This window comes from Saccoglossus kowalevskii, chromosome 4 (assembly GCF_978046115.1).
Source record: "Saccoglossus kowalevskii chromosome 4, keSacKowa6.1, whole genome shotgun sequence".
Classification (NCBI taxonomy): Eukaryota; Metazoa; Hemichordata; class Enteropneusta; family Harrimaniidae; genus Saccoglossus; species Saccoglossus kowalevskii.
The window spans coordinates 8,345,833-8,365,794 of NC_140644.1; the positions used below are offsets into that span (position 1 = coordinate 8,345,833).

Here is a 19,962-nt window from a genome sequence, read left to right on the forward strand (position 1 = left end):
GACTTGTGATGTGCCAACTATGAAAAAGAAAATTGGTTCATGATTTCACTAGAAATGACGGACAGAAGGATGCACCAATTTTGTATCAAACTGCCAAACTGATTTGCAGTAGTCGCGTATCAAATGTAATATTCATATGCTCAGTAGACGTGTTTGAGAAATGATACAGATATGATACAAACGGCAACTGTTTGGAAGAGAAAATTGGTTAAAACTTGGATAAAGGCCATTGAAAACAGATGGATTTGAATATGCACAATTTCATTGAAATACAAAAATCATTAAAAACAACATTTATCCCATTATATCTTGCCTTCGTGCCAAATTAAAACCCAATCATCTCTGTAAAATGGGCACTCATGAAAAAAAAAAATGGCCACCAGTCGCCTATTTTGAATTAAATCACGAAATGAAATGAAGTGCATCAGTAACGCACTATGACTGACGTCAATGTCAAGTTTGAATGAAATCGGTGAAGGCATGTCGGTGAAACCGTTGATGACATGTTTGAATTTTGTGATTTTATTCGTTTTTTTTACGAAAATAGCCGCCATTCGGCTAAATTTTGATAAAAACGAAAAAATAACTTAACACAACATTTAACCCTCTATATCTTGCCAAATTTAATCCAAATCATACAATCATCTCTGTACAACGAGCAGAACACTCGTAAAAAACAAAATGGCTACCAGTCCGCCATTTTGAAGCAAATCGCGAAAAACAATGAAGCGTATCAGTAACCCACTATGACTGATGGCAAACCAAAGTTTGAATTAAATTGGTCAAGGCATGTCGAAGAAACGGTTGATGAAATGTTTGAATTTTGTGATTTTATTCGTTTTTGACGAAAATGGCCGCCATTCGGTTAAATTTCGTTGACAACAAAAAATAACTGAAAACTGCCTTTGTTAAAAAAATAACCCAAATCTGTACAATCATATCTGTAAAATGAGCAGAACACTTGTGAAAATCAAAATGGCCACCGAACCCCATTTTGATTTGAATATCAGTATCGTGTATCAGAAACCCACCATGACTAAAGTCAATGCCAAGTTTGATTTGAATGAAATAAGTCAAGGCATGTCCGAGAAACGGTTGATGACATATCCAAATGTTGATTTGTGGTGTTTCGCGGGACGAAAACGGCCGCAGTCCGTCAACCAAATCAAAAATACTAGTAAATTGATGTGCACATTATGACTTGTCTTTGTACCGGCTTTGAAGAAAATCTATCCAGGCGTCTCTGAGAAATTATGATAGACGCACGGACGCATGCACGCACGGAACCCAAAACATAAATTGAAATCGCAGACTTAACTTCAATAGAGACAGTTGACTTGTCAGAAGCTCAGAATCAGAAGCCAGGAGATTCAGAAGTGTAAAAACAATAAATTGTTCTGAACTAATGTCAAAAGTCACATACAATTTAGATATTTGGTATTTGACACACTTAGCTTCTGAAAAGTCAACATTACCCTTTCAATGGCATGTAGTAAATATGCGCATAAAATGACTAGAGGTACAATACGGGGTGTGTTCTTCGCAACTTTACTTGATTATTAACTTACCTACATACCATGTGGAGTCTGACTGCATTGTGCAAAAAATGAAAAATGGAGTTGTAGACTATATTTGCACTACCAGTATCTGCAACTCTGGTCTTTGTCTCCTTGTAAGACCATCTACAAACAGAAATTCTACTGAATGATACATCATTTTGCTCATTTCGTGAATGTGATGTTTCCGAGGGAATTATATCTATTTTACAAACAACAACAAACAATTTTTGAGATATATATGTATATTCTGGTATTTGACACACTGCCTTGGCATTCAAATCAATTAGGATGTTACAAATAACTGTAATTTCAATTCAGTTCTACCAAATAGTTGTAGTGTTATTGTTATTTAACAGCGAATTTATTGTTTCATCTCTATTGTATCACAGTAAGAAATAGTGTACTGTAAAATGAAGCCTCAGACATACGATCATCCTCCAGATGGTGGATGGGGGTGGTGTGTGTTATTTAGTAGTATGGTGGTTCGCCTAATGGCGTTTGGAACTTCCTCTCTGGCTGGAGTTATCATTCGAGCTCTGCAATCGACCTTGACCGACAATTCTGCCGTTGATACTATTTGGGTGACATCTCTATACTTTGGTTTTTCGTTGTGTATGTGTAAGTATATTTAAGTACATTTATATGTGTATTGAATATGCACTAGATAAACCTATTTAAGTAAAATACAGAATAGAGTAAATGTTGTTGCCATCCACACAGGCCCCGTTGGTGCTTATTTCAATGACAGATATAGTACAAGACCTGCGATGATTATAGGCGCTACTCTGTCAACTGTCGGATTGTTCCTGAGTTTCTTTGCTTCTAATGTGCATTATCTTCACATATCTTACGGGGTCATGACAGGTAAGTAACATTTTAATCAGAGTTTTGCAATCCTAATTAATATAACATAACCACACTGAATATCTTGAAGAGTAACGTCAGAACAACCTGTCTGTTCCAATGGATTTCATTTAGAGGCGTAAGGATTGTTCTTCCTCTCGTCGAATTGCATATAGTATACAGTGTATAAGTTACCGTGTCACAATAATGATATAGTTACACTATCTCCCTAACAGGTATTGGACATGCTTTTTTGCATGCAGCACATTTACCGATTCTTGCAAAATATTTCGACAAACGTTTTGCCTTTGCCACAGGGATTGCTTGTCTCGGAGGTGATTTGGGATATTTCTTGTTCTCTCCTATGATCCAACTGTTTGTTGATAAATATGGATTGCGGGGAGCATTCTTGGTTATGTCTGCAATCAACGCACATGCATTTGCATGTGCCACAGTTATGCGTCCAATCAACGTAATCAGCCAAGACAAACTAAATCCAAACCCGAACGAGTCAACCAATGGTTGTTGCAAGAAAATAGTTCACCGTCTTGGTTTTCGACTGCACTGTACCCATCATGGTTTTGCTTTGATGATGTTCGCTACATTTTTCGCAGCTCTGGCTTACTTCAGTTCGCTTTCACTGATCATACCACATGCAGTTGAAATTGGAGTTACAGAGCTAAAAGCAACGTTCTTAGTTGCAACAGTAGGTATTACGAGCATGGCAATTAAAACTATTCAAGGATGGTGTATAGACAGATATAATATTCGGGCCTTATATCTTTTGCCAATGCTTATTCTCATGTTGGGAGTATCACAGCTTACAATGGCTGTAGCTACCACTTTCCCCGTGATGGTTGTTTCGTGTGTACTCTGTGGAATTTGCAATGGGGTGTACTCGCCTTCACTTTATATGAGTATAAATGAAATGGTGGGAGCCACAAATTTTTCACGCGGAAATGGAATTATTGTGTTGTATTTTGGAGTTGCAGGCATTATTGGTTCACAAACTGGAGGTAAGAATTTTTCTTTCGAAAATCTAGTAAATCTAAAGAATCAAATAACAGACTTTTTACGCAAATGGTTGCTGTGATCACGTGGGGAAAGGGCACACGAAGGATTGAAATATTTGTTAAAGAGCACTGGTCGTCGAGAGGCAGATGTGCGACATTTGTGTTGATACTTGATGAGTTTCCCACAAAGCAATGCGTTTTTCTATATCGTTGTGACTTAGTAAGCCACTCGATTAATACTTAAACACATGCATACTGTGTAGACTATTATGATATTATTTTGAAATTACAATGTGCATAATAATAAGCTAATTAGCATACGAGTTCATCGTTAACTTTTTATTTTGTATCAACAGTTTATAAAAACAACAATAACAACAGTTTAATCTATGCCAATTCACATAGTTAATTTGCATCAGTTCACTCAAATGAATTGAACATGCTTGTAGAGAGTATAAGCATGGTTATTATTACGGTGAAAATCTACGCGGTCAGCCGGTATATAACCTAATACGAGTTCGACACCCATAGTCAAACTGAAGCATAACAATAGTACATTTTGTCCAATTACCCTGTTCGATAAAATACTCTGCACTGTTTGGATTCTTAGAGGCCATTAGCTGTCTAATCAGGTATGAGAATTATCTGGAGCATATATGTACCAAGTTTCATTAAAATCTGGTTCTTGAGATAGCAGTGGGGCAGATATATAGACATATACACAAACACTAAGATCTAAGTGATCCTAGATTCTACCCTAACAAAGGCCCTCGCACGCGATAGTCTAAACAGGTACGACGCCAGTTGGTTATCGTTGTTCAATACCAGTATAATATGTACATGTTGATTTGCTTCCACTTCACATGCCATTATTGTGTTGATGCTATTGTGTGTTATGTTTTTCAAGGGTGAATCTAGAACGGTAAAACTCAATTACCAAAAGTACCATACAGATGCAGCATACTAGTGTCTTATTTGTAATTATGTCTTCACAGGTTGGATATATGATAAAACAGGCAGTTTTAAAGGATTATTTTACTTGGCCGCTGTCTGTAGTGTAGTAAGCGCCTCATCGTACTTCATTGTCGCTGTCAGAGTGTGGAGAAAACAGGCATGTATAGTGGAAAGAGTAACCATATGACTGACGACGAAATGTACAAATCGTTTTTTTTTCTTCTAAAAACGATAAATAATACGATTGTAATAAAATAATAAATACTAGAAATGTAATTTACATACTGTCACTGAATAATATCATAGTCTAACACAACATCCAGAAATATTATGGCAGTCCCTAGCTTTCGGGCATTTCGGTCGTGCTCATGAATATTCATAAATTAATTATGCAATGTGATAATTGCCTGCAATAACGCATGAGTGTCAACTGTACAAACTTCACTTACTGATGGGCTACCAAGGGATTTATACAAACCGTGATCAAAGTTCAATTCCAAATAACACAGTACAGCACGATTACTTGTTCATTTCAGTTACGTTTGGCTTCTTATATCAACATTCCTCTGCTTCTGTTCCATTCTATTTCATCTCTGACAACCTCTAAGTAAGAGTGATTGAGCCAATGAATGTCTTACAATCTAACGTGGGTGTATATGCATTTTGATATTAACACGACCATGCGTGCGTGTGTGCAAGCAAACATATATTGTTCAGAAACCAATGGAACGCACTTGATAGAAATATGTCTCGGGGTGTCTAACTAATTGGTTATGTGAAGGTCATATCAAGGTCAAACTTCGAATGCCAACTAAAAGTTTATGTTTATTTTCGTCTTGTAATTTTACCAGCTGAAAGAATATATTACTCCATAAATATCAAAGTCAGGTCAAATTCAAATACAAATCTGCATAGTTACTGAATAACCCCCATAGATCAGATTGGCCGAAATAAAAGTCAACAAAGGCCATTATATATTATTTAACACGGAATATTGTATCCAAGGGTACAAAAACATCTTCACGGACATGTCAAGGTCAAGTCATATCACAAATATGTATAATATCATGTTATATCCAATAACATTATTTGTTTACATTCTTTGGACCCATGAACATTAATTTTGCGTTAAATTTTAATGAATTTCGTTTTCTAAGATGATTCACACTTATAAATCTCTCTATGTGCAACGTAATTTAGCTGTAACTTTTCAAATAAACATTGTCTTCTTTCATCAAAACTAATAAGCCAAGAGTTCTGCAGAGGACGACTAACCTTAACATCCAAAATATATTTTATCAGATACAATGTTCTCGTAATGAAATAAACCCTTTGATGAAATGAATGTCACTTGTCAGATTTAAAACTCTGGTTTCAAACGACAACCATTTGTTTATAACTCTGAAAAGGGTTTTCATGACGGACAAATCTTTCAGTGATGTGTATATTTCGGAAATTATAATAATGACAGCACGAGTAGTTGCTACAAAGTTAATGTATATGTCTCAGAGAAAAATGAGCTTTCCTAAAAATGGAGACATTTTATCAATGAAAAAATATATCCAGTACAAATGTGCATATGATTGTCCCTCATTTGCATATTGACCTCAACATACCATATGATTCCTTGAAAAGTGTCTTCCATATGTATTGGTTGACGTAAACACGTCAATGCGTGTTAACTGAGAAATTAACAGTGTATTTAAATAATCGTGTTAAACTATCTAATTAACTCGCTAACCAACCGACTCACTACCTACCTAACTAACTAAAAAATAAATTTATATAAATAAATAAATAAATAAATAAATAAATAAATAAATAAATAAATAAATAAATAAATAAATAAATAAATATTAAATAAATAAATGGGAAAAAAACATAACAAGCTGTAGCTCTTTGAACACAAATATTATCGGTAAATGCACACGTCCATTAGGTCCATTTCCAATTTATCCTCCATTGTGTTTCCCATGATGCTTAGAGAGAGGTCACGGTATCACCTAATATAACGTTTGGTACAGGAAGTAGCACTTATACAAATACTATACAGGGGCAAGGGGGTAGCTGGTACAGATTAGGGTTGGGCCATTTGATTTTTGAGGGGGAGGTCAGCTCAGTGAAAGGCAAATGTGTTTAGAGGTTTTTTTATCATTAGGTTTGCTTGAATTTTTTTTAATAGTCCACTATATCCAACATTTGTTTTCATCATCTTCAACGGGGTAGCAAAGACTTGATATTTTACTGCCAGGTGGGATGGATTGGTACTTTGATAAGGGTTGGTTCCTCAGACCATCATAAACATCCATCTTTTCCTTCCATATCTGAATGCTGAGGTGTAATGACCCATTTTGAACAAGCCATGCATGGCACAGTCCCCATTAGTTATCGAATTTAAGATATATAGTTTTGTTTATAGTAATATAGCTGGAAAATAACCATGTCAGGAATATGATTATGATGATTGTTTAACATTGAAATGATTGACATTTGGATCTGATCGTCAATTGAGTATTGAGAGATATTGCTCTGGATCAGCATTAATTAAAACAAAATCACCTATTTTGAATACATGTATAATGAATATATCAAATTTGAACATAATCAGTCAATGCATGTCAGAGATATGGCACTAGAACTGCATTCATTAATACATAATGGTTCCCAATCGGCCATTTTGAATCTGATCTGAAAACTAAAATGACGTGCATCAGGAACCCATAATGTCTAATGTATGTACCAAGTTTGAACAAAACCCACGCAGAAATGCCAGAAATGCTTGATATTTGATGATTTTTTAGCACAAAAATGCCCACCATTCGGCCATTTGTCAAACCAATATATCTGTATCTATGACATGATTTATAATGAATATTTAAAATTTGAACATAATCAGTCACAGATATGGCACTAGAACCACATTCATTAAAACAAAATGGCTGCCAGTCGACCATTTAGAATCTTATCTGAAAAACAAAATGATGTGCATCAAGGTCCTATAATGTACAACGTATATACCAAGTTTGAACAAAATCCATCTGTAAACAGCCGTGAAATGCTTGATTTTGATGATTTGTTAGCACAAAAATGGCCATTCGGCCATCTTGAATTAGACTGTGAAACAAATTGATGTGCATATGTATAATATCATGTATGATATATGTGCGAAGTTTGATGTATACCTATAATAACAAAAATTACGATATTTGGTTGGTGTGAGTGAGGTGGGTGGTGAGAGTGGAATGGTTGGTGAAAGTGGGGTGGGCGGTGAGAATGAGATGGTAGGTGTGAGTGAGGTGGGTGGTGAGAGTGGAATGGTTGGTGAAAGTGAGGTGGTTGGTGGGAAAGAGATAGTAGGTGTGAGTGAGGTGGGTGGTGAGAGTGGAATGGTTGGTGAAAGTGAGGTGGGTGGTGGGAAAGAGATAGTAGATGTGAGTGAGGTGGGTGGTGAGAGTGGAATGGTTGGTGAAAGTGAGGTGGGTGATGGGAAAGAGATAGTAGGTGTGAGTGAGGTGGGTGTTGAGAGTGGAATGGTTGGTGAAAGTGAGGTGGGTGGTGGGAAAGAGATAGTAGGTGTGGGTGAGGTGGGTGGTGAGAGTGGAATGGTTGGTTAAAGTGAGGTGGGTGGTGAGAATGTGATAGTAGGTGTGAGTGAGGTGGGTGTTGAGAGTGGAATGGTTGGTGAAAGTGAGGTGGGTGGTGGGAAAGAGATAGTAGGTGTGGGTGAGGTGGGTGGTGAGAGTGGAATGGTTGGTTAAAGTGAGGTGGGTGGTGAGAATGTGATAGTAGGTGTGAGTGAGATGGGTGGTGATAGTGGAATGGTTGATGAAAGTGAGGTGGGTGGTGCGAATGAGATAGTAGGTGTGAGTGAGATGGGTGGTGATAGTGGAATCGTTGATGAAAGTGAGGTGGGTGGTGCGAATGAGATAGTAGGTGTGAGTGAGATGGGTGGTGAGAGTGGAATGGTTGGTAAAAGTGAGGTGGGTGGTGGGAAAGAGATAGTAGGTGTGGGTGAGGTGGGTGGTGAGAGTGGAATGGTTGGTGAAAGTGAGGTGGTTGGTGGGAAAGAGATAGTAGGTGTGGGTGAGGTGGGTGGTGAGAGTGGAATGGTTGGTGAAAGTGAGGTGGGTGGTGGGAAAGAGATAGTAGGTGTGAGTGAGGTGGGTGGTGAGAGTGGAATGGTTGGTGAAAGTGAGGTGGGTGGTGGGAAAGTGATAGTAGGTGTGAGTGAGGTGGGTGGTGAGAGTGGAATGGTTGGTGAAAGTGAGGTGGGTGGTGGGAAAGAGATAGTAGGTGTGAGTGAGGTGGGTGGTGAGAGTGGAATGGTTGGTGAAAGTGAGGTGGGTGATGGGAAAGAGATAGTAGGTGTGAGTGAGGTGGGTGTTGAGAGTGGAATGGTTGGTGAAAGTGAGGTGGGTGGTGGGAAAGAGATAGTAGGTGTGGGTGAGGTGGGTGGTGAGAATGAGATAGTAGGTGTGAGTGAGGTGGTTGGTGAGAATGAGATAGTGGATGTGAGTGAGGTGGGTGGTGAGAATGAGATAGTAGGTGTGAGTGAGGTGGTTAGTGAGAATGAGATAGTGGATGTGAGTGAGGTGGGTGGTGAGAATGAGATAGTAGGTGTGAGTGAGGTGGGTGGTGAGAGTCGGATTGTAGGTCAGAACGAGATTGCTCTGTAAGAGTGTGATGTGAAACATTTGCTGACAAAAATTGTTTCTTATTTTAATATTTATTTTATTACATTTTATTTATTTTATTATTACATATGTACTGCAGTTTATTTTGATTCGTCCCTGAAATCAAAATCGGTATTTCCACAACTCATATGCAAATGAGGTCTGAGAGCAAACAAAATAGTCCCTTCAGGAGTACCGTTTTTATTCGGAGAGTGACTCAGATAAGACGTCTGATTATTTTATTTTATTTATTACCTGTTTAATGAAACATGGTTCTATACAATCATGAATGTATCTTGTCTATTATTGTGGTCACATAACATACCGTGGCATTTATTTTCCCTGTTTTACCTGAAGTCAATTTTCTGCAAAATAAATTCCAGTGAAAATGCAGCTTTCTCTATAGGTTGCATTGAGTCTTAATACAACGTAGTGAAAATTAGATCCACACTATGTTTCTGTTTTAGTATGTAAAATGTATTTAAACTAAAACAGCTAAATTGTCAGAGATATTGCATGCAATACCGTATTTGCTATATTAGTAGCGCATGCTCTTATGTAAATAACAGAAATGTTTCCATGGTCAAAATACATCATATTTTAATAAATCAGTATACAATCAATGCAATTGTTGCCGTACACGTGCTTCTATTAGAAATGCTTTTCTAATAGAGCATATATGGTATACAATCTAAATGCAAAATTGTTTTTGAACTTAACATTGAAATGCAGATATTTATTTCCCCTTTGCTGTTAATTAATCCACAAACCAGAATCATTGACATCCATTTATATAGTTTCTTCTTGTACTCTGTGCCCCCTTATCTTGGCAGGAAGAATTGGCATATTCTAATGACACAGTAATTCAAGTGAATCTACTGTGTTCAGAGATGACACGACAACAGCTGATGGAAACAATTTTTTCCTTAAGTCATATAGTGACAAATATTTTTTTTACACTGGTGAAGCAAACATTTTTTTACGGCATTTTACGTTTTGACAGAAAATAAAATGAAAGTTTCATTTACAGTAAAAAAATGGGTTTTTACACTTTACAGATAAAGCAAATTCCTAATTCCATTTTACATGTTTATACTATTTTTGATAATTTGTGTTTAAGAATCAAAATTGAAAATTGCGTGCGAATTATGACATTTAATTTTGAAAATGCTTTATACGCTTACAAAGAATTACACCTTGCCCATGTCTACAAATTTACGTTTTTTATTAATTTGAATTACATTTAATAAAAACAATTGATTACAGTTTACGAAAATACCCCTTGTCGCCCCTCTACACACAGAAAGCTCTGTTTTTGTCCAGAAACCAGTCATTTAAGGTGAGTTTTCTCAATATTTTCCATTGTGATTACCTTAAACTAGTGCCCGATTGGTTTACACCTAGATTCGCACAAATGAATCACTACGCAACAATAATCTATCAGCCAAGAATACCATATTTTTAAAAGCATGGCATGACTCAACATTTTCCTGGAAACGATATCACGCGACATACAGCGTACACCCCAAAATCGCGTAGGTGATACAGTGTTGAAATATATATGTATGCATAATCCTTTTATTTGGTACCAACCGTTGATTCGTTGATAAAATTAACCGCAAACATATACATTTTGCACAAGGTCACTCAGTAGGAAGTTGTAATATAATGGGAATGGCGCTATTACGACCAGGCTAAGGGGACTATATTGCAGTGGGCTAGTTCATGCACACGTCAGCAGTGCGTTTGGAAACTCGCGATGGCGTGTGGTTCAGATTCCCGCGACATTGACAAGATTGGCAGAGAATTCCTAACTTGTGGTCTTTGTCTAGAGTATTATAAGAATGCCAAGACATTACCGTGCCTGCATTCGTACTGCGAGGAATGTATCGACAAGCTGGTGTCAAGAAAGGGTGGGCTGATCTGTCCCGAGTGTAGAAAAGAATATGGTGGGGCTTGCGATGGGACCGTTGCTACAGAAGCGTTTAGATCTAATCACGTGATTAACGGTTTAGTGGAATTCATCAAAGCCCGTGATCGGCGTTCGGAGAATCGCAGAGAGGGTCAGATGTGCGATGGTTGTGAAGAGGCTACCGCTATTCAGCGCTGTGTTGATTGCGTATCTAATTTATGCGAGAGGTGTGTCAAAACGCATCGGAAACTTAGGGTGTCCAAAGGGCACCGCTTCATATCAATCGACATCTACAGTAATACCAACCCCGAACAAGTGTCGGTATATCGGCCAGCTACCTACTGTAATGTCAAAGGTCACGAAGAGAACGTTTTACAGTTCTTCTGCGACATGCGAAGTTCCAAATTGCCTCGCATGTACTGTAGTAAATCACCGGGTACCAGACCATAAACACCAAGACCTCAACAAGGCGGCAAAGAAATTGAATACAAAATTAACTGAGTCCATTGTAAAACTAGACAAGAAACAGCGAAGATTGAAGTCAATGGCAGACTCCGATACGACAACGCTTGCCAGCTTGACGAAAATTTATGAGGAAGAAGTTACAAAAATCAAGAATTACTCAGAATCGCTTTTAAAGAAAGTAAAACAAGATGAGGAAGATTTGCTCACCACACTGAAACAGGAATATTCATATATAACGAAACAACTAGAATGTAACGTAGATCGGTACGAAATGGCAAGGAAAGGCTGTGGCAGTACAATAAACTTTATCAACGTTTTGATGGAATACGGAGATGATGCAGAGATTGCATCTGAATTTAAGAAGACCACGACTCGTATTAAGGAGATACTTGCCGTTCGAGAGGTTCATGACCCAAAGGAGATATTTTACAAATTCTTACCTGCGGAAGCAATCAAACAATCAAACAATAGTGTCGGATCATTATTTTCAGGTGACATAAACTCTGTTAAGTTCGTCGAAGCCTATAAAATACCCAAAAAAGTGCTTGTTGGCGAGAAGGTGAATGTTCGTTTTCAAATGGATGATACAAATGGTTTGCCATTCACATCAAATGAGCTGAGTATTATATCAGCGAGAATATGCACACAAGCTACAACAGAACAGCTACAAGTTAGGCGTAATAAGGGTATCTACAATATTTCTATGTTCAGCGCTGCCGAGGAAGGGAAGTACTATCTAGTCATAGCAGTGGGCAATATCTGCATACCTGGATCACCATTCGAGATAATGGCGTTTACAGGTAAGCGCTCACTGTACATACAGGTACATATACAAGTTTACGGACACTTGGAAACGTGATAATTTTATGAGTAGACAGCCTTGGCGTAACTTATTACATTTCGGCGATCTACTACAAGTTGAACTTATGGTCCTCTGGGTTTAAACAATCACAAAGTATAGGTAATGTGTTCATCTACTAGGTTCACTTGCTCGTTGCAACAATAACACATGCGAACAACGTGCATTATGTGTATGAACTCAGTGAATACCTGCTGGCACGCATAATTAAACACTCGTATAAACAAAGTAATTAGAAAGGTAGATACCCGTAACTTTAATTTGTAGTTCAAAAATGATGCAAATGAATGTGTGAAAATAATAATATGCCTCACAACGTTAACTGTGATATTTTTTCAGAAGAAAACATGGTTTTACAAATGAAGATAGGTAGCAGAGTTAAATATCAGACAGGGGCAGGATATTATTACCAGCGTCAGGTAATAATATGTCCATATATCAAACCGATTTATTATTTACTATATATACTTTGACTTGCACATGGGTTATATATTGTCTGGCTGCTAACAAGCATATAAGAAAAAAGCTGATAATTTTGGTAATTAATTTATACTAGATAAAAATAGTGCAATTTGTTTACATCAGTGTCTATCGGACATTATGATAAAATATGCCTGATTTATAATTGTTGCTATTAAATATACGTAAGTACTGATAAGATTTTCATGAATTTCGTTCCTTAATACAAACAGAACTCATTGTTCTACAAATAATACATACAACGCGGCCGAGAATAGATGTTGCTTTCGGAATAACTTTCCGGCTAAATACGTGATTATTGATCAATATTGACGCACCGAAGTTGTTTGTGTTATGACAATCACGCTTTCAATTTAACATGTATTTATGTTTTATATATTAGCATGTGAAAGAAGGTGTACTTGGTACAGTGGTCGAGCATGTGAAGAGTGGGGGTGGCCAAGTTCAAGTGCAGTGGGATGAATCGGAAAAAAATGGAAGACATGGGAATATGCATAGCCAATATTACGGTCATCATAATCAACACACAACTCGTCACCATGATATCCGCGAGTTACGTCTTGTAGAATACTACTAAATATTTGCAATTGAAAAATAACAGTCTATAAATATTGAGGCATGTGTTGGATTTGATTTCATACTTCTATTCACTACAAAACACACTCAGGTGCCTAAAAATGTTCAAACATATAATTTGTGATATGGGTTCTAGTATGCGTGTATATTCAAATTCTATAATGATTCTATAAAACATATTGATCACAGTAAACAGCTGATTCTAAACATTGAAACATGACGTGCCGATTGTGTAATTACATTTGATATATGTAACAAGCTGTTTTTGTACTTAAAACCCTTTTATGTGTGTATGTCAGCGTTCTATGTGTGTTTTCTAATCAGCAGTGTATGTAATTCACCTTCACAATATATAAATTTAAATTTGGTGTATGCAATTATATGTACACAATTTACATTTCAGAAACATTATGTGAACACTGTATTTGACATAGTATTCTGCTGATTAAAATTCATTTGAACGAAAGTAAAAATACATAATTTTTCCAGGGATATCCGTGGTGTGATATATTGAAAGGTCAGGATAGGTCAATGATGTAAAGTCTATCAACTGTATCTTGAATAATATGATTTTTTTTATATATATATGGGGCCCAATTAGCCCCGAATATTATGACTATTATTGCTATAAATTGTCACAAAACATTCGGTCAGTTCTTGGTAACTCGCAATATTTCAAGACCCAACGGCACAGTTGGAGGCGTGGCCTGTTCAGAATTTGTCAAGAACCAATCATAAGACTGGTTACGAACAACGCCGAGGTTACGACTCGGTTAGCCTAGCTCAACTGGTTCGTAACCAGTCTTGTGTTGTGATTGGTTCTTTTTTTTTCTCTTGTATCCTCCACAAAGATTAGTACACAAGTAATGTAAATAAAAAAAATATAATAATAATTCAATAAGTTACAATCTAATTGATAAATTGCAAATGTCAGTGCCTGTACTGTTACACAAGAATATTATTCCATTTCTTCCAAAAAATTCTTGTTGTGCCCTTTCTGGTTGAGAGTAGTAATTCATACTTTTTGTTGTATCTCACCTCTGCTATAGCTATGTTAAAATTTGGTATAACTTTTTTTAGCTTGCTGTTGTAAATGCATTTTTTTATGATAAGTATAATGTGGTTGAGTAGAATGGACAAGCTCTTATCTCCCAAGACAATTTGTTTGCTTGTTAACTTATTTTGAATTCTTAAGGCCTTACCCCAAATATTGTACATAGATCTCCATAAAACCTGTACTGCTTCACACTCAACAAAAAGATGAATTAATGTTTCGGGAGCATTGTGACAGAAAGTGCATACATCCGAACTTACTAATGCTGAATTCATATGGAATAACCTTTTATTTGTATAAAGAATTGTGGCTTAATTTCCATTGAAATTCTCGGAGTTTGTTGCAGATTGTAATTTTAAAGGGCAGAGAATAAATAAATGTCTAGTCAAGGTGAGCTCCATTAAACAGATTATTAAAGAAGGTCTGACTTTTGGGAGTGACAACTTTTTTGTGTACACTTTTCTAATACTAATAACTTCCCCTGACAGAAAATGGACAAAGTATTTGTTGGTGTTTTATGTATAGTACTACTCTTTTTCCATTCGGCGGGAATTGCTGAAATAAGACCTCTCCAAAGAAGAAACTGTGATTGGTTTATCCCCAATATCTGCAGATCACCCCAAGTCTTAATTTCTCCTGTATTATTGAAAATATCTGCAATATGGACAAAGCCTAGGGCATAGAAACAAGGGTGAAAAATACTTTTTCCATTAATAAGAACATGCCTGTTATTCCTTATGACTTCATTAGAAGGTAAAATATATATAGTCACCCTGACCCGAACCACTCCATACATCTAATAAATTTACATAAAATTGGGGCATATTAATATTGAGCGACTCAACAGAAAAATTGCATTTGAAGATAAAGTGTCCCCGCTCACTTTTTTAGATAATGGTCAAAAACAAGCTTCCAAGGGTGGAAAGTATCAGAGAGAATAATGCTTGATCCACATTACTTTAAAAGCTTTTTGCATTGCAAAAATATTCAACATACCCCCCCCCCCCCTTGGCCTATGTCACCTATAGTGTTGCATGCTATTCTGTCATGTCCATTCCAAATAAAGGAGTATATTTTAGAATTTATAATTTGAATATCTTTGTTATGAACATTGATCAAGTTTAAAATATTTAATATCTTTGGAATTACTTTTTTTATAATCTGAATTTTACCAAGAATGGAAAGATTACGACTTGTCCAGCAACGCAGCACACATGCAAGTCCTTTGAGTGGTGCAGTCAGGTTTTTTCATAAGCTGCAGTTGCATCATAAGAGAAAAATACACCAACAATCTTGATAGGGGACACAGGCCACCCCAAACATCCTTTCTTGACGGAATCTCCATTTTCCCAACCAGATTGCTTCTGTTTTATCATTATTCAAAGTTAGCATAGATAGCAAGGCAAACTGACCCAGGAGAGAAACATGTTAAATCGTCTGCATAAGCAGCCGTTTTAATCTCATGTCATATAATCATATTTCCGTGCACATTACTATTATGCTGCAGGGTGACTAGAAAAAATTCTACAGAGAGAATAAACAATATAGGTGAAAGGGGTCCCCTTGCCTTACCCCCCTAGAGAGACTAAAATAACTGGTGGATTTACCTCTGTTCATAACACAACTATGTGGGTTTGAATAGAAAGTATGAACCCACTTTATAAGGGAAGGGCCAAAATTAAACTTTTCGAGGCAGTCAAACATATATTTCCATTCTAGGCTGTCAAAAGCTTTTTGAAAATCAATTGCAATTAAGATACCAGTTTCATTTGTATCTTCCGTATATTCCATAACCCCTTCAATAAGACGCACACACTGACCAATTCTATTTTTAATAAAGGCTGTTTGAGTTTTCCCAATAACTATGTCCAATACCCTCTCAAATCGTTTCGCAATACATCTTGCTGCAATTTTATAATCTGTATTTAGGAAAGTTATTGGACGCCAGTTTGAAATATATCTCTTATCTTTATCTTTTTTTTCAATCAAAGTGATTACCCCTTGACATTGGCTGTTTGACAGAAATCCCTTTTCATACGAGTCATTCAAAGCATTTATAACATATATGCCAATTAGGGGTCAGAATGTTAAATAAAATTCAACTGTTAGGCCATCATTCCCTGGTGTTTTATTTTTGTTCATACTGTTTAGTGAATTAAGTCCCTCCTCCAAACACAGAGGCCCTTCACCAGAATCTCGGTCTCTCTGTTCAAGTTTAGGAATGTTTTTATTATTTTTGAAAAACACATCACTGATGTTTTTAGTGTAGCTGAATAAACGAGAAGCATAGAGACTAGAGTAAAACTCGTGGATATGAGCTTGTATATCAATTGGATTTAATAAGAGCATTCCAGAAGAATCAAATAACTTTGTAATTTGTGATTTTTTTGCATTATATTTTTCTAGGCTCAAAAAATATTTGGTATTTTTCCCCCCATTTCGTACCAATCTACTCAAGCACGAACAATTGTCCCTTCTGTCAAATAATCATATTCTAGTTTGAAATCCTTTTGAATTGCTTCAATCTCATTAGATTCATTTTTACTCAGCTCTATCTTAGCCTTGATTCCAATTAGTTGACGCCGCTTTTTGGATTTATGTTTACTGAAGGCAATTGTGGTTACTTTAATTTTGAATTTCATGAAATCCCAAAAACCTTGTGGGTTATGAGGTTTATTATATTCTGTTACCCAACCTTGTAGACTATTTTCAATAAGATGTTTATAGTCTACATTGGTTAACAAACTGTTAATGATTTTCCAAAGGGAACTTCCAAGTCTACCTCTTTTATCCCCCAAGGTCAATGTTACTGTTGAATGATCTGATAAAATATTTGGAATGATGTCACAGATACATATCGTAGACTGGAGGGAGCTGTTGATCAGGAAAAAGTCCAAACGACTTTGGGCGAAGACGTCGCCAAGTGTAGCGTTTTATATTTGGGTTTTGTATACGCCATATATCTACTAGTTCAAACTGTGACATAATGTTTTGAATTAAGTTGTTGTACCTAACCCAGGGTGTTGGATTCCCACCAGACCTATCAAGATTGGGATCCAGTGTCAAATTGTGGTCACACCCCCCCCCCCAAATAATTTCCCTTTCTGGATCAGTATAAACTTCATCCAACAGCTGCATAATATAATTTAGGAAGGAAACATGGGAACCCTCAGATGTTGGTGCATATGTATTTATAAATAGGTATAATAAACTATACCTATTTATAAATATCTACTGACAACATGATAACCCTTCTCTCAGTATCAGTTTTAACTTTGTGAATTACAAAATCTAGATCTCTAATAATTGTGACAACCCCCCTGCTTGCTGTACTTCCACGGGAAAAGATATAGTGACCAGGCAAAAACCTGGCCCACTTTGCCTCAACGCCAGGGGTGGAATGACACTCCTGCCGCATAATAATATTGTGCTTACCTTTTATAAGCCACTGAAATACTTTTTGTCTCTTCTTTAAATCTCATAGGCCTCTGACATTTAAAGAAATGAGATTTACTTCAGCCATTTATGTAGTAATAACTTATGAAAAATGTTATGGCAAGATATTGCAATACAAGTGGGAGATGCATATAACCTACAGGAAAAAAATGTAACAAGGAACAAACACCACAGAAAACAATAGTTCCGGGATACTATGGTAAATAAGACAAGGCCAGTTTGTCATTCACACCATGCTTTCCAATCAAAGCGACACAAAATAACAGTTGTCAAAATATATTGGGCATGGCCATATACGACAATAGTGTTATGATAGCGACTTCACGTTTGCACATTCGGCTCACACGTAGGTAGACTATTTAGAATCAACAACTTGCATGTTTAGGGTGGAGATTATAAACACATATTAGAGGAATTTGATAAATAGATTGTTTACTTGTTTACTTATTGTATTTAGTAGTGGCGACTTCGCAAGACTTTAACCGTGAGACACATCCCTGATGATCATGTGATCTTGCCAACGACTACAGCGATTGGCTGGTCGCATGGTTACTCTGTCACGCCTTAGAGATTTCACTTTTAATACAGAGTTTGTAAACTTTTGTAAGAGGGAGGGAGGGAGGACAAGGAAAACAGTACAGCGAGGGGTTACTGGCTGACTGCGTGTGTGAATAAAGCTGGACTATCTGTAATGGACTATCTGTAATGAACTTATGTGTATTTATTTGGGTCGAATCTGGTACGTCTACGTGTAAGTGACATCAGCCAAGCGAGACGAAGTTTCCTAATCCCTGAATACAACAATAGTGTTCATGACAATAGTACCATCATATGCTATCTATAAACTAATTCTTAGATTCAATCCGACGAGCAAGAACGTTTTGGTAACACCCCAATACGTTTTTAAAGGGACACGATGATCAATGACGCACTATGATATAACCATGACTGGCAAATCGTGTAAAAAAAATTCGTTTTCGTTTCCACGTCAATTACATTTTTTACCCAATTTAGTTACTCAAAAATGTCCCTTGAACATCTTGATGTACAGATCGCTTATACAAGGTATCTTGAGGGGTATGTCTTACATAAATAACTAGTTTTGAACAGACGCTGCAAGTATTTATATGTTTTTGTTGCACACTGTTGCATCAACTTCAAAAACATGTTTTTCAACAAAAGTGTATCAGATAACAACCTCCTATGGCGTAGTAGTACGAAAGCATTACATTAATACATAATTAACTTCAAATACAATAGCAAATTACTAGTATACTGTGAGAAACTATTATGTTCAGTCGATATAAAAGTCGGACGAACTAAATATTCTCATGTATATCAATATGTCATGATGCTATATCGATTATAAACGCCGTCAAAGTTCGTAGTATAGGAAACACGTGAATCAGTATCGGACTATGCGTTTTCGGTTCTAAAACAGACATATTGTCGGTGTCAACAAATCATACACGCGACTTTATGTAGCACATATTATAGGCCGTTATTAACCTTAAATACATGCACACTGGTGGTTACAAACATGTCGTGTTTCACATGACTCAAGGATGTATAGCATATCGAAAGGTATATTTTGTCAATAACTTGCGCCCTCTATCAATCACTTCCACGCAAGGCCTTTGGTTGGTTGTGCGGTCGTTCGTTACTTGCAGTGCAGTAAATTTCTCAAAAACCTCTGTTATTTTCGGTGGACCATAAATTAAGAAATACATATGGCGAATTTTATACATTTATTCCAAACTGTCAGGAACATGTGTTTCACAATTTAATAAAAACAGGTTGATTAGCGACCCACTGGGCGACGCACACAATTTTGTAGGCTCTTGTCATAGCAGCAATGAGAACGGGTTTTTAGTCACATTTTTCCAGCTACGAAGATGTGATCATCCTTTCAAGTTTGCACAAAATCAGCCCAAGCCTGACTACACTTAGATTTACGGATGACCGCCCCTAATAAAACTACTTTATGAACTTGTTATACATTGTGGATGAACGTTAAATCAACTCCAAGACTCTGTAAAGTCAAATGTTTTATAGACTTGAACAATTTAACGCTTGGTGAAACTAAATGTTAAAATTGTTTGTCATTCAGAAATTTGG

The 19,962-nt window shown here is 36.6% G+C and overlaps 2 protein-coding genes across 2 annotated transcripts; both read left to right on the forward strand.

Moving 5' to 3' along the window:
* Window positions 1-2,296: 2,296 nt before the first annotated feature.
* LOC102806224 (monocarboxylate transporter 12-like) lies at window positions 2,297-4,645 on the forward strand. The gene is made up of 3 exons (XM_085498459.1): window positions 2,297-2,423; window positions 2,639-3,418; window positions 4,411-4,645. The coding sequence occupies exons 1-3, from the start codon at window positions 2,327-2,329 to the stop codon at window positions 4,554-4,556; spliced, it is 1,023 nt and encodes a 340-aa protein (XP_085354585.1). The 5' UTR covers window positions 2,297-2,326; the 3' UTR covers window positions 4,557-4,645.
* Window positions 4,646-10,758: 6,113 nt separating this feature from the next.
* LOC146746588 (uncharacterized) lies at window positions 10,759-13,535 on the forward strand. The gene is made up of 3 exons (XM_085498460.1): window positions 10,759-12,219; window positions 12,618-12,697; window positions 13,141-13,535. Exons 1-3 carry the CDS (start codon window positions 11,118-11,120, stop codon window positions 13,333-13,335), a joined length of 1,377 nt encoding a protein of 458 aa, XP_085354586.1. The 5' UTR covers window positions 10,759-11,117; the 3' UTR covers window positions 13,336-13,535.
* The last annotated feature ends 6,427 nt before the right edge of the window (window positions 13,536-19,962 follow it).

Excerpts from the sequence above, each read along its gene's own strand:
- LOC146746588 (XM_085498460.1), top strand. The coding sequence starts at position 11,118 with ATGGTTGTGAAGAGGCTACCGCTATTCAGCGCTGTGTTGATTGCGTAT. Across the intron at positions 12,220-12,617 it reads CGAGATAATGGCGTTTACAG|AAGAAAACATGGTTTTACAA; the intron begins GTAAGCGCTCAC and ends ATATTTTTTCAG. Across the intron at positions 12,698-13,140 it reads GATATTATTACCAGCGTCAG|CATGTGAAAGAAGGTGTACT; the intron begins GTAATAATATGT and ends TTTATATATTAG.
- LOC102806224 (XM_085498459.1), top strand. The coding sequence starts at position 2,327 with ATGATTATAGGCGCTACTCTGTCAACTGTCGGATTGTTCCTGAGTTTC. Across the intron at positions 2,424-2,638 it reads ATCTTACGGGGTCATGACAG|GTATTGGACATGCTTTTTTG; the intron begins GTAAGTAACATT and ends TCTCCCTAACAG. Across the intron at positions 3,419-4,410 it reads TATTGGTTCACAAACTGGAG|GTTGGATATATGATAAAACA; the intron begins GTAAGAATTTTT and ends ATGTCTTCACAG.